Source organism: Aotus nancymaae, unplaced genomic scaffold (assembly GCF_030222135.1).
Source record: "Aotus nancymaae isolate 86718 unplaced genomic scaffold, 86718_ANA_hifiasm-v0.15.2.pri h1tg000021l, whole genome shotgun sequence".
Classification (NCBI taxonomy): domain Eukaryota; kingdom Metazoa; phylum Chordata; class Mammalia; order Primates; family Aotidae; genus Aotus; species Aotus nancymaae.
In genome coordinates this window covers 22,687,017-22,702,025 of record NW_026988433.1, presented here as the reverse complement: position 1 = coordinate 22,702,025, position 15,009 = coordinate 22,687,017, and the positions used below count along the sequence as shown (strand labels likewise).

Here is a 15,009-nt window from a genome sequence, read left to right as displayed (position 1 = left end):
GTAGCTGGGATTACAGGCATGAGCTACCATGCCCAGCTCATTTTTTGTATTTTTAGTAGAGATGAAGTTTCACCACATTGGCTAGGTTGGTCTTGAATTCCTGACCTCAGGTGATTCGCCCACCTCAGCCTCCCAAAGAGCTGGCATTACAGGCGTGAGCCACCATGCCTGGCCACACTTTGCTTCTTTAATTAAAATGAATCAAATCAGACACTGCAGTGTACTTGTTATCTAGGACCAAGAATGATTAAAAACCTTTCTGTTTCTTTTATATATATACATATATATCTCAAAACATAGTTATTTTTATTTTTTAAGTTATATAAATAATATACATTTTCAATATAGGAAAATGGGAAGGTACAGATAAGCAATGGTCTTATGTATATCCTTCCAGCTTTTCCCCTTCAGACATACATATTTTGTTACAGTAATTCCTGCATCTCAAAAACAACACAAAAAGTGAAAATAATGTTAGATTAGCCTTAACCTTAGTTCAGGTGCTAATTTATATTACATATAAATCTATGTGCATTCATTTCAATTTTGACTTACAAAATCTAAAGTGATGCTGTTATACTACTACTAAAATATTCCACTTTAAACAGCAGCAGTTTCAGGATAATTAAAAACTTGATTCAGGCATGCAGCTGATAAAGAATGAAGTATTACTTTTTTCATTAAAATAGGTAGCTTTCTACTATTGCATCCTTTGAAGAGAAGAATGTTTTGCTTGTTTGGCCACAAGCTCTTCATGTATAGATAGTTACTTTTTAGTAAACTCTTCATTCACCCTGGCATTCTTGAAAATATTCGTCAAACATAGAAGACTCATCTTCACGTTCCTGACACAATGGAAACACAAAATAGAAAATATATTCATTTCCCTTCAGTTAGAACTAGTATGTTGTTTAAATATTTTTCAGGTAATACCCTACGTGGAACTAATTACCCAGCACCAGCTCCAGGTGTTGCTTACAGGTAACTGTTAATAGTAAGAAAAGGCATGACTGACCGTTTTTCCAGATATGTAGTAAATTAATGTGCTTCTATCTAAGAAGCATTTCTCATATGAATTTACGTTCACAATGATTCTCGGCTAATTTGCTGTGAGAGTGCTTTACCTCCCTGGTAGCCTGGTGGTCAGGAAAAAAATTAAAACAAAAGTGCTTTGCTGACACTTCATTAGCCTTCTCAATGATATATGTGAAGGCAGCCCAATTTCACCTCCTCACACCCAAGGCCTGGGTACACAGAGGTTTTTGTCATTCTGCCTCAACAAAAGTAGAGTAAATGTGATACCACTTGTAGAGCACAGTGTCAATTTCAGAGATCACCCAGAAAAGCCCAGGTAACTGCTATCAATAAGACAAAAAACTAATTTAAGGAGTCACCTGTATAGGCAAAGAGTCCAGTGAGTGCTGGCAAATAGTTTTATCAAAAGCTAACAAACACTCCCAATCAGAAATTACCTTTGGTTCTTTAAATTCCAGGTCTTCTCCATATTGAATGGCAAAATCAATATGCTGTAATACAATGTTCATACTTTCTTCATCTGACTGATCGTAAGGTAAAAATCGAACCATGCTGTAGTCATCAATCTACAAGTTGGGGATTTCAAGAAAAGTCCATTCTGAAGTTGGGCAAAATACATAATTTCCAACTTATATTTGAGTTTTATAACCATTTGTACTTCTGATTAAAAATAGTGATGTGTTTAGGGGAAGGAGAGGAGGGACAGCTAGACACAGTAAATCACTGATTTTTTTGACTTCTGCTAGAACACCTGTTAGCTTATTACTTTAACTAGACACTATTTTATGGGTATTTATCTGAATTCAACCACCACCGGAAATTTCACAGGTACACAAATAGTCCTGAACTCTCCAAATGGTTTGAAATAATAACATGTTAGTTAATTTATTGGCCACCACCAATAACTACTTCTAAATTAAACTTCTGACTGACCAGTCCACAGCCCTTTTCCCTCCTCCACTTTGTAGAAAATAGGGTTGGACTGTGCTTTTTATAAAGGCGGCTAATGACTGGACACAGGCAAACACTTGACCAGATGTTTAGGAAAAAAAAAATTTTTTGTTCTTTTTATGAGATAGGGTCTCTCTGTCACCCAGGCTAGAACACAGTGGCACGATCATGGCTCACTACAGCCTTAACCTCCCAGGCTCAAGGGATCCTCCCACCTCAGCCTCCAGAGTAGCTGAGACTACAGGTGTGCAGGCACCATGCCTGGCTAATTTTTTTTTTTTTTTTTTTTGAGACAGAGTCTTGTTGTTGTCAGCCCTGGCTGGAGTGCATTGGCAAGATCTTGGCTCACTGCAACCTCTGCCTCCTGGGTTCCAGCAATTCTCCTGCCTCAGTCTCCAGAGTAGCTGAGATTACAGGTGCCCGCCACCACACCTGGCTAATTTTTGTATTTTTTAGTAGAAACAGGGTTTAACATGTTGGCCAGGCTGGTCTTGAACTCCTGACCTCAGGTGATCCACCCACCTCAGCCTCCGAAAGTACTGGGATTACAGGGGTGAGACTTTTTTTTTTTTTTTTTTTTGAGACGGAGTTTCGCTCTCGATACCCAGGCTGGAGCGCAATGGCGCGATCTCGGCTCACCGCAATCTCCGCCTCCTGGGTTCAGGCAATTCTCCTGCCTCAGCCTCCTGAGTAGCTGGGATTACAGGCATGCGCCACCGTGCCCAGCTAATTTTTTTGTATTAGTAGAGACGGGGTTTCACCATGTTGACCAGGATGGTCTCGATCTCTTGACCTCGTGATCCACCCGCCTCGGCCTCCCAAAGTGCTGGGATTACAGGCTTGAGCCACCGCGCCCGGCCCGACTTTTTTTTTTTTGGAGACAAAGTCTCTCTCTGTCACCCAGGGTGCAGTGGCGTAATCTCCACTCACTGCAACCACTGCCTCCCGGGTTCAAGCAATTCTGCCTCAGCCTCCTGAGTACTGTGATTACAGGTGTGCACCACCACGCCCAGCTGTTTTTTTTTTTGGATTTTTAGTAGAGACAGGGTTTCACCATGTTGGCCAGGGTGGTCTCAAACTCTTGACCTCAGGTGATTCAGCCTTCTAGAGTGCTAGGATTACAGGCGTGAGCCACTGCACCTGGCCTAATTTTTAATTTTTTTTTTTTTTTTTTTTTTAGAGATAGGACTTACTATGTTACCCAGCTTGGTCTTGAACTCCTGGACTCAATCCTCCCGCCTTGACCTGCCAAAGTGCTAGGATTACAGGCATTAGCCACTCTACCTGGCCAAAAAATCCAAACTTTAAAAGCTTACCAGTCCACATATAGCTTTAGTCAGTTTCTTGAATTTTTTGCTTCTTAAGTCACTTGTAGAATCTTCTAATAAAGAATACATGTCTGGATCTAAAAACCTTTAAAAGATAGAAAGACTGATGAATTCAGGAGACTAGGTTTATAAACCAACCAAACTTTCCATCTAAATAAAACAGAAGGTTCATCTCTGCAATTGAGATCTGATAATAACGGAAGAACAGTGAACTCACTTCTCAATTTCCTTTTTAGCTTTTTTACTCAGCAGATCCATTTTTGTCATGATGTTGACCTGTGGAATTTCTAGAGAGATCATGGCACTCAGGGCTGCCAAGATGCCAGAAATAAACTAAAGGAGGAAACAGAAAAGGGAAGATGAACTGACCGTTGCCAACAAAGTTACCTGATCTTTGCACAAAGAGGCTTCTATTCCTCACTGAAACAGAATTGGCCTAAATAAAAAAAATGCAGGCTGGGTGTGGTGGCTCATGCCTTTAATACCAGTACTTTGGGAGGCTGAGGTGGGCACTCACCTGAGGTCAGGAGTTCAAGACCAGCCTGGCCAACATGGCAAGACCCCGTCTCTACTAAAAATACAAAATTAGCCAGGTGTGATGGCACGCGCCTGTAATCCCAGCTACTTGGGAGGCTGAGGAAGAAGAATCATTTGAACCTAGGAGGTGAAGGTTGCAGTGGCCCAAGATCGCACTACTGCACTCCAGCCTGGGCAAAAAAAGTGAAACTCAGTCTCAAAAAAAAAAAAGAAACAAATTCTAGTTCAGAACATGTGGAAAAGGCGAAATTATTTGTATTTTATTAAAAGAAATGCTAGTCATATAGAAAAAAACTGCTCCCTAATTAGGTGTTTGACTCTTGGTTCCCAAAGGTGAGGGAAGATATAGATAACATACAGTGATCACAAATGTCAATTTAGACAGCATTTTAATTTCCTTTCCCATCTAATATTCCTTAAGAGCTAATAAAATTTGATCTAGATAGTTCATAAACTGGACAAAAAGTCCTCAGAAAATTAAAATAGACTATTTTATAAAATAGCTAAATTATCTGCTTCAGTTTTTTCTCCCTCACCTTTTTTTTTTTTTTGAGAGAGAGTCTCACTCTGTCACTCAGGCTGGCATGCAATGGTGCTATCTTGGCGATCTCAGCCATTGCAACCTCTGCTTCCTGTACTCAAGCGATCCTCCCACTTCAGCTTCTCAAGTAGCTGGGACTAGAGGCACAAGCCACAACACCTGGCTAATTTTTGTATTTTTTTTGTAAAGACGGTCTCACTCTGTTGCCCAAGCAGGACCGTAACTCCTAGGCTCAAGCAATCCTCCTGCTTTGACCTCCCAAAGTGTTGGGATCACAGGTGTGAGCCACTGTGCCTGGCCACCTCAGTTTCTTCTCTCAGTTCCTCCTAAATCTCTATGATACCTTAATTTACTACTTTTGAGTTATAACATATTATCATGATAATTTAATAACAAAGGGATATTAAGTAATTCTGGAATTGTTTGTGAAATATCCATAATCACAAAATAATGAAAGGAAACTGTCATCTGCTCGTACTCACAGTTAAAAAAATCTTAGGCCGGGCGCGGTGGCTCAAGCCTGTAATCCCAGCACTTTGGGAGGCTAAGGCGAGTGGATCACGAGGTCAAGAGATCGAGACCATCCTGGTAAACATGGTGAAACCCCGTCTCTACTAATACAAAAAATTAGCTGGGCATGGTGGCGCGTGCCTGTAATCGCAGCTACTCAGGAGGCTGAGGCAGGAGAATTGCCTGAACCCAGGAGGCGGAGGTTGCGGTGAGCCGAGATCGCGCCATTGCACTCCAGCCTGGGTAACAAGAGCGAAACTCCGTCTCAAAAAAAAAAAAAAAAAAAAAAATCTGTAAGAGGCTTTGGGAGGTTGAGGCACACAGCTCACTTGAGGTTTGAGGTCAGGAGTTCGAGACCAGCCTGGCCAACATAGTAAAACACTGTCTCTACTAAAAATACAAAATTAGCCAGGTATGATGGCGCATGCCTGTAATCTCAGCTACTCAGGAGGCTGAGGCACAAGAATCACTTGAACCTGGGAGGCAGAGTTTGCAGTGAGCTGAGAACATGCCACTGCACTTAGCCTGGGCAACAGAGTAACACTGTCTCAAAGAAAAAAAAAATATATAAGAGATTTAGGTTCAGACCTTGAATGACTCCACCATGAACTGAGAATCAACAAGAAAAACTCCACAGACTCGGAATTCCCACTGCTCGAGCTGCTGGACCAGCTGTTTCATCACAGGCAGGTGAGTGTACAACTCAATCTGACCTACATGAAGAGTATTGCAAGAATTTAAGAAACAGCAAATATATTAGAGGTAACAAATTTTCCCCATAAGATGGATAAAAATAAAAGCCAACACATTTTTAAGGGGCCCACAGCCTCTCAAAGCAATCATAAAACGTAAGGTACTGCCGCCATAGGAATCCGAAGCAAACTATTCAGTTTTATGTAGGAAATGAGGTTCTATGGGTTGGGCAGAGTGGCTCACACCCATAATCCCAGCACTTTGGGGGGCTGAGGCGGGTAAATCACTTGAGGCCAGGAGTTCAAGACCAGCCTGGCCAATACAGTGAAACCCCATCTCTACTAAAAACACAGTAAAAATGGCTGGGCGTGGTGGCTCACGCCTGTAATCCCAGCACTTTGGGAGGGGGAGGCGGGTGGATCATGAGGTCAGAATTGCAAGACCAGCCTGGCCAAGATGGTGAAATCCTGTCTCTACTAAAAATACAAAAATTAGCTGGGCATGGTGGCGGGCACCTGTAACCCAGGTAATTGGAAGGCTGAAGCAGGAGAATGCTTGAACCTGGGGGGTGGAAGTTGCAGTGAGCTAAGACTGCGCCATTCATTGCACTCCAGCCTGGGCTACAGAGACTCCGACTCAACAAAAATTGAAATTAAAATAAAAAATAAAAAATAAAAAATTAGCCAGGTGTGGTGGTGTGCGCCCGTAGTCCCAGCTACTCCTTGGGACAATGAGGCACAAGAATTGCTTAAACCCGGGAGGAGGAGGTTGCAGTGAGCTGAGATCACACCACTGCAATCCAGCCTGGGCAACAGAGTAAGACTATGTCTAAAAAAAAAAAAAAACAAGGCCGGGCGCAGTGGCTCATGCCTGTAATCCCAGCATTTTGGAAGGCCGAGGTGGGCAGATCACAAGGTCAGGAGATGAAGACCATCCTGGCTAACGTGGTGAAACCCCATCTCTACTAAACATACAAAAAATTAGCCGGGTGTGGTGGCACATGCCTGTAGTCCCAGCTACTTGGAAAGGTGAGGTAGGAGAATCACCTGAACCCAGGAAGTAGAGGTTGCAGTGAGCGGAGATCGTGCCACTGCACTCCAGCCTGGGCAGTAGAGCAAGACTCTGTCTCAAAAAGAAAAAAAAAAAAAGGAAAGAAAAATTAAGGTTCTTCACATTTTAGTTTTCTGCCAATCAATATGAGTGTTATTGGCCAGATGCCATGACTCACACAGCTATAATCCCAGCCATCTGGGAGGCCGAGGTGGGAGGATAGCTTGAGCCCAGGACTTCGAGACCAGCCTGGGCAATACAGTGAGACCCTATCTCTACAAAAATAAATAAGTGTTACAAAGATAAGTATAGTTTGGGAACATTCATCAAGCTGTACACTTATGATACACATACTTTTCTGTGGGTATATATAAGGTCAATTAAAAGCAAGGGGAAAAAAGTGAGGGTCATAAATGGTCAAAGTCAGGTTAGGCTCAAGTTGAAAATTCACAATTTGGGCTGGGCATGGTAGTTCACACCTGTAATCCCAGCACTTTGGGAGGCCCAGGTGATTCACTTTGGGAATCACCTGAGGTCAGGAGTTCGAGACCAGCAAGGCCAACATGGTGAAACCCTGTCTCACCTACTAAGGATGGAACAATCAAGACTTTAAGGAAGACAATGCATTCAAATTGTTGACTCACCTGGGCAATCAAAAAGGATATAGTCGTCTTCTACATGGCCAAGACAGTTCTCTAGCCAGTCAAAATTATTAGCAAAGTACTCCATGCAAAATACCAATCCTCCATTGGGACCGAATCTCAGAGAATCATCCTCCATTACATCATCCACCTCAATCAGTTCCCGAATGTCTGAAAAGAACAGATAGGGCCCATTATACATGTGTCCCTTCAACAATTGTTATCCTTACTAGAAATAGAACATAAAAGTTAACAATTACATAAAAAACTCATATGCAGGAAATTATGTACATGGTTTTTCACTGTAGCAGTGTCCATTAATAGAGAACTGAGCAAATAAATTATTGTATAGCCGGACAATGGAATACTATGCAGCTATAAAAGAGGGAAATCTCTTTAAGTATTAATAATAATACAACCTCCTAGGCATATTGTTTAGTGAAAAATGCAAGGTACAAAACTGTGTAAGAATGCTATCACTGGTGTTAATAAAAAACAAAAATTCACTACATACACAATACATATACATCTTGAATTTTATGTGCACAAGCTATGGAAGGACACACCAGAAACTGGTGATACTGGCTGCCCTCAGGGAGGGGAGCTGATTGCTGGGACACAGAGCTGAGAGGGAGATATTTTCCTGTATACTTACTCTTTAGTACTTTTGCATTATGAACCATGTGAATATGTATTACCTATTCCAAAAAAGTACAAAACCAAAAAAAGAAAACCAATTATCATTTCTTACCACAATGACCCTAGGGAAGATACGTCATCTCCCAGAGCCTCACCTTTCTCATCCTGGGGTAGAAGGATGAGAACTATGAGATAATGTATCAAAATCACCAACAGGGGCTGGGCGTGGTGGCTCACGCCTGTAATCCCAGCACTTCGGGAGGCCCAGGTGATTCACTTTGGGAATCACCTGAGTTCAGGAGATCAAGACAAGCCTGGCCAACATGGTGAAACCCTGTCTCTACTAAAAATACAAAAATCAGCCAGATGTGGTATCGTGTGCCTGTAATCCTAGCTACTTGGGAGTCTGAGGCACGAGAATCGCTTGAACCCAGGAGGCAGGGGTTGCAGTGAGACGAGATGGTGCCACTGCACTCCAGCCTGGCCAGCAGAGAGCCTCTGTCTCAAGAAGGAAAAAAAAAAAAAAATCACTAATAAGAGGGGCTTAAAAAATCCTGGTATGGGAGGCGGAGGTTGTGGTGAGCCGAGATCGCGCCATTGCACTCCAGCCTGGGTAACAAGAGTGAAACTCTGTCTCAAAAAAAAAAAAAAAAAAATCCTGGTATGATTCTCTTATTAATTTTTGGGAATCAGTATACAGAATTTTCTACCTTAGGTTTTTATTTATTTCTGTGCTTAAACCTACATTCTCCATTCACAAAGGACTCAGCTTCATTCATAGACACATTTATACTGATAACACCTTCCTACCCCTCCCCAGCGATAAATAACTTATCCAAACTGGGACAATAAATCTGGCTTGCTTTCTTTGTAGGCAGTTTCACTCTGCTGCCCAGGCTGGAGTACAGTGGCACAATCAAGGCTCACTTCAACCTTGACCTCCTAGGCTCACACGATTCTCCTACCTCAGCCTCCTGAGTAGCTGGGAATACAGGTGCCACCATGCCCAGCTAATTTTTGTATTTCTTGTAGAGTTGGGGTTTCACCATGCTGGCTAGGCTGGTCTTGAACTCCTGGGCTCAAGTCATCCATCTGCCTTGGCCTCCCAAAGTGCTGGGATTACAGGTGTGAGTCACACTGCTCATCCGAAGCCTTCTTTTTAACTAAGCTAGCTTAGAGTGCTTTCCATTTGCTTCAACCAAATGGTTCCAAAGTATTACAATGCTTTTTTTCTCAAAGATAGGCATTTCACATCTCTTCCTCTCCCTTCAATATGCCTCCCTGCAACCTGCTCACTCATTAACAGAAATCAAAAGCCTCTTCTTTGCACTTAGTGAGTGCAAAGAGAACATCCTCAAACCTAAAATGACCGGTCTCCCTCCACAGGAAATGATTTTCACACACTCAACAGAGCTGTAAGAATCACCCTTGATTCCTTACTTTCCTACGCTTTTTTGGTCCAATCCCCTACAAAAATGCTGTTAATTCAACTTGCAAATATATATTGAATCTGTCTGCTTCCTTACATCTTCACCATGACCACCCTTATACCTGGTTAACTACAACAGCTGCAGTGCAGGTTGTACTTTTTTTTTTTTTGAGATGGAGTTTTGCTCTTGTTGCCCAGGCTGGAGTGCAATGGTGCCATCTCGGCTCACTGCAACCTCCACCTCCGGGTTCAAGCGGTTCTCCTGCCTCAGCCTCCTGAGTAGCTGGGATTACAGGCATGTGTCACCACACCCAGCTAATTTTGTATTTTTGGTAGAGATGGGGTTTCTCCATGTTGGTCAAGCTGGTCTCAAACTCCCGACCTCAGATGATCCACCTGCCTCAGCCTCCCAAAGTGCTGGGATTACAGGCGTGAGCCACTGCACCCAGCTGTGCAGGTTGTACTTCTACTCTTGACCCACTACAGTCCATTTTTCATCTGAGCACTTGAGTTATTTTTTAAAACATAAATCAGCCCAAGTGCAGTGGCTCACGCCTATTACCCCAGCACTTTGGGAAGTCGAGGTGGGTAGGTCGCTGGAGCCCAGGCGTTTCAGACTAGGCTGGGAAACGAGACCAGCCTGGGAAACATGGTGAAACCCCACCTCTACAAAAAATACAAAAATTAGCTGGGCATGATAGTATGTGCCTGTAGTCCTAGCTACTCGGGATTGGGAGGCTGAGGTAAAAGGATTGCTTAAGCCCAGGAGGTTGAGACTGCAATGAGCTATGATTACTATAGCCTGGGTGACAGAGTAAGACCTTATCTCAAGAAACACAAACAAACAAACAAACAAAACACCAAGGCTGGGTGCAGTGGCTCATGCTTCTAATCCCAGCACTTTGGGAGGTCAAGGCAGACAGACTGCTTGAGCTCAAGAGTTTGAAACCAGCCTAGGCAGCATGGTGAAACCCTATTTCTACCAAAAAAAAAAAAATTTACAAAAATGAGCCAGGCATGGTGGCATGTGCCCACAGTTCCAGCTACTTCAGAGGCTGAGCTGGGAAGATGGCTTCAGCTCAGGAGGCAGAGGTTGCGCCACTGCACTCCAGCCTGGGCGACAGAGCTGGACCTTGCCTCAAAAAAAGCAAAAAACCCCCAAAACATGTATCAGATGTCAATCCTTTCCTCTGCTTAAAACCCTCTAGTGGCAACCCACTGCCAACAGGATAAAATCCCATCTTCTCATGTCCTGTTAGCCCCTACCCACTTCTTTCTTTCAGTCATTATGTTTCAGCTCACTGACATCTTGGCCTTCCTGGAGCATACCAAACCCTTTCTAACCCCAGGCTATTTATTTATTTTTCAGAGATGCATCTTGCAATGTTGCCCAGGCTAGACTTGAACTCCTGGGCTCAAGTAATCCTCCCATTTCTGCCTCACAAGTAGCTAGGACTACAGGTACATGTTCCCATACCCAGCTTCGCATATTTATTGATCTAAATGTTCCCTCATTTTGGAAGGTCTTTTCCCAGTCTGAGGAGCATATTACCATCCTTCAGGTCTAGGCTCAAAGATCCCCTCCTTGGGGAGCATCACACACTGGGGTCTGTCGGGGGGAAATAGGGGAGGGACAGTGGGAGGTGGGGAGTTGGGGAGAGATAGCATGGGGAGAAATGCCAGATATAGGTGACGAGGAGGAAGGCAGCAAATCACATTGCCATGTGTGTACCTATGCAACAATCTTGCATGTTCTTCACATGTACCCCCAAACCTAAAATGCAATTAAAAAAAAAGAAGCTAGAAGTAATGGGAAGCAAAGTTTGAAAATTCAACTTTATATGGCAATACTCTATTGGAAAAAATACAATTTAGTATAGGACTCAATAAATAGTTCTTTTAAATTACATTATTTCTTAAAAAAAAAAAAAATCCCCTCCTCAGAGTCATCATCCTCCCTGACCACCCTAGCTAAAGCAAACTCTCCCAATGAGTCCTTCTCATGAGCCTATCTGCAGTCATCACATTCTGTAACATGTTTATCATTTTGTTTATTGGCTATTTCCTCCACTAAAGGGTTGGTGAGGGCAGGATAGTGTCTGTCTTATTCTCTGCTATAACTCTGGTGTCTGGCATAAAACAGGTGTTCAACAGACACTTAAATGAACAAATTAAAAGAATTAAAAAAGAACAAAACAAAACCCAGGCTCCTGACTTACAGAGATCAGCAATATACCACATGATTCACTACAACAGGACTAAGCATGAAAGGGACAGAATGAAAGGGTGCTGAGGGAGGCATCCATTTACTTTTAAAATCTGTATCAAAGACCAAGAAAGGATACTGTCACACACATCACCATGAACAGATATAACCAAATGACAAGCTCATGCTATTTACCATAAAACCAGGGATCCAGACTATAAGAAGTAATTTCTCAGTTTCTGTGCTAAGCAGCCAGTACTCACTGCCTCCCCAGTCCTTACTATTCCTCAAGATAAGAGAAGCCTCTAGTCAGGACTTACCAGCCATCACAGAGTAGTTGAAGTGTTCTGCTGCTGGATCCAGGTTTACAACTTGAACAGAGCGGTTGAGAGCTTCACAGTGCTGGACCATGGTGGCACAGTAGGTACTCTGTAACATTGTGAGAGGTTAAAGCAGCAGGTAGTGTAGGGCTACCCTCCATACTCTGGAATACTATCCACTAAAGTAAAAACTATGCCTTCAACAACCAAGAGAACAGAAAACAAAAAACAAAACAAAACAAAAAAAAAACAACCAAGAGGCTGACTGAAAACAAGGGAAAAGACACCTGACTGGGCTGCAGATACAAACCTGACTTAGACTCATGGGTAACTCTGGGGAAGTTACTTCTCCACTCTGCCCCTCAACTTTCTTGTCTCTAACTGGGATGTCCTCCATAATCACTAAGGCTCCTTACTGCTCTAACATGTGACAAACGGTATTTAAAGGCAAGATTTCTGGTTACATAGTATAATACCTAACACAGTATCTCTACCAGGATTTGTACAGTACAAACAAAGGTTTAGGTAGGATGGTCAGGGATGATGTCTCTGAGTAGAGGATATCTGAGTATATGAGAATGAGCTTGTCAACCTAAGGGGAAGAGCATTCCAAGATGAAGGAACATCAAGGTCAATAAATAGTCTGGGCCAGGCACAGTGGCTCACGTCTGTAATCCAAGCACTTTGGGAGGCCGAGGCGGGCAGATCATGAGGCCAAGAGATCGAGACCATCCTGGTCAACATGGTGAAACCCTGTCTCTACTAAAAGTACAAAAATTAGCTGGGTGTAGTGGTGTGCACCTGTAGTCCCAGCTACTCGGGAGGCTGACGCAGGAGAATCGCTTGAACCCAGGAGGCGGAGGTTGCCATGAGCCAAGTTTGCACCATTGCACTCCAGCCTGGCAATAGAGCAAGACTCTGTCTAAAAAAAAAAAAAAGTCTGGAGGTGGCTGTTCTCTTAGTGCCTTTACACATACTGTTGTCTCTGTCTGGAATAGGTCACTGCAGCCTTGACCTCCTAGGCTCAAGTGATTCTCCAGCCTCAGCCTCCAGAGTAGTTGGGGCTACAGTTAATCTCGCCACCACGCCCAGTTAATTTTCATATTTTTTGTAGAGATGGGGTTTCACCATGTTGCCCAGGCTGGTCTTGAACTCCTGGGTTCAAGTGATCTCCTGGTCTCAGCCTCCCAAAGTGCTAGGATTACAGGCTTAAGCCACAACACATGGCCACATCACACTGTATCTTAATTGACAGGTCATCTATTTGTCTTCCCCAAAAGACTACAGGCTCTGGGTAAGTTGAAGGCCACATCTTAGTTACATGTACATGTCTTTTACCCAGAGTAAGTCAATAGCTTAGAACAATGTGTTTGTTAAAGACTGCGGCCACAAGACACCTCCACAGACTCTAGTGTTTCCCTCACTTCTTTTTTATTTTTGAGACAGTATCTCTGTCACCCAGGCTGGAGTGCAGTGGCAGGATCACAGCTCACCACAGCCTCAAACTCCTGGGTTCAGGTGATCCCTCCACCTCAGGCTCCCGAGAAGCTGGTACTTCAGGTGACTGCCATCAGATCTAGCTAATTTTTGCATTTTTTTTGTAGAGACAGAGTTTTGCCATGTTGCCCAGGCTGGTCCCAAACTCCTGGGCTCAGGCGATCCGCCCACCTCTGCCTCCCAAAGTAATAGGATTATAGGCGTGAGCCACTACGCCTGGCTATGTTTCCCACACACCTGTTATATGATCCATATATTCACCATTCCCACTGTATTTGAATGTTGCTAACATTCCCTTAGTATTTGTTTACAAGAAAAAAATTTATCCCTATTGTAAACCGAAAACCAGTTATATGTGATATAACGTGAAGTCAGACATAAAATTATATAAAACTTTTAAATGCTCTTAATTTTAGCTAAAATCAAAAGCTCTGAGTCGGCCAGGCGTGGTGGCTCATGCCTGTAATCCCAACACTTTGGGAGGCCGAGGCGGGAGGATCACGAGGTCAGGATCAGACTGGCCAATATGGTGAAACTCCATCTCTACTAAAATATACAAAAATTAGCTGGGCATGGTGGCTCATGCCTGTAATCCCAGCTACTTGGGAGGCCGACGTAGGAGAATTGCTTGAAGCGGGACACAGGAGGCAATTGCAGTAAGCTGAGATCGCGCCACTGCACTGCAGCCTGGGCTACAGAGCGAGACTCCCGTCTCAGCCAATTAAAAAAAAAAAAAAAAAAAAAAAAAGCTCTGAGAACTGCTTTCTGAAAAGACTCGGGGATTTAAAAAGTGCCGAAGATACACTAGCACTGAACACAATTTCTCCTACATGCAAAGTGAAGAACTGAAAGAGAAATGAAAAAGGAACAATTTCCTCAATAATGATCCGATGCTCCTTCATGTTGGGTCCATGTACCACTTAAACGTCCTTTAAATCAAATACCAAAAGTCCACGTCCCAAGTTCTGAGAAACAGTAATTAACGAGACCCCACTTTATCCTCCTGGGAACGAGACAGGGCCGAATTCTGGAGTTTAGACAAAACTAGATTTAAATTTTTGCTGTAACTTACTAGCTATAAGATCCTGGGCAAAAAAAAAAAAAACAAAAAAAAAAAAACAAAAAAAAAAACAAAAAAAAACAAAACTTTACCTTTCTGTGTCTCGTTTTCCGTAAAATGAGAATAATGCTATCTCTCTTACAGGGTTGTTGTAGAAATAAGCGAGGCGTTTAATCTGCTGCCTGGAGCGTAAGTATCCAATAGATATTAACAACTACCATCATTTCCCTTTCAAAACAACAACAAAAAAGAACGTGAAGCCAGAGAGCTGAAATGAGTTGCGTAGGGTCTCAGAGTTTCCAATACCTACACCCGCCGGCTCACTCAGGACCCAACCTCCTGCCTCCCACGAACTCCTACTTTTCTCTCCTCTTCCTGTCCCCCTAGATCCTCACCTTCCCGCTGCCAGCGGGGCCCATGACCAGCTGCGCATACCGAGGCATGTCGGCTTTCGGAGATACGGCTGCCGCCTGCTACACTCCCGCAGCTTTCACGCGACGCCCACTGAGTTTCGGGAAAATGAAGTAGAAACCAATCGCAATCCACGTTCTTTCTACGACTCCTGTTCTACC

The 15,009-nt window shown here is 43.3% G+C and overlaps 1 protein-coding gene across 3 annotated transcripts; it reads right to left on the bottom strand.

Moving 5' to 3' along the window:
- Positions 1–285: 285 nt before the first annotated feature.
- Positions 286–14,963, bottom strand: GPN3 (GPN-loop GTPase 3). Of its 3 annotated transcripts, none has more exons than XM_064379853.1 (9): positions 14,833–14,921; positions 14,530–14,665; positions 11,881–11,989; positions 7,290–7,457; positions 5,491–5,615; positions 3,532–3,647; positions 3,303–3,399; positions 1,473–1,601; positions 286–845 (listed from the first exon to the last, which is right to left on the bottom strand). In XM_064379853.1, the coding sequence occupies exons 3-9, from the start codon at positions 11,969–11,971 to the stop codon at positions 786–788; spliced, it is 786 nt and encodes a 261-aa protein (XP_064235923.1). In that variant the 5' UTR covers positions 11,972–11,989; positions 14,530–14,665; positions 14,833–14,921; the 3' UTR covers positions 286–785. The 3 variants fall into 3 exon arrangements, with proteins under 3 accessions (XP_064235923.1, XP_064235924.1, XP_064235922.1); XM_064379854.1 differs by having other exon boundaries at positions 14,873–14,890; XM_064379852.1 differs by lacking the exon at positions 14,530–14,665 and having other exon boundaries at positions 14,833–14,963.
- Between the last annotated feature and the right edge of the window lie 46 nt (positions 14,964–15,009).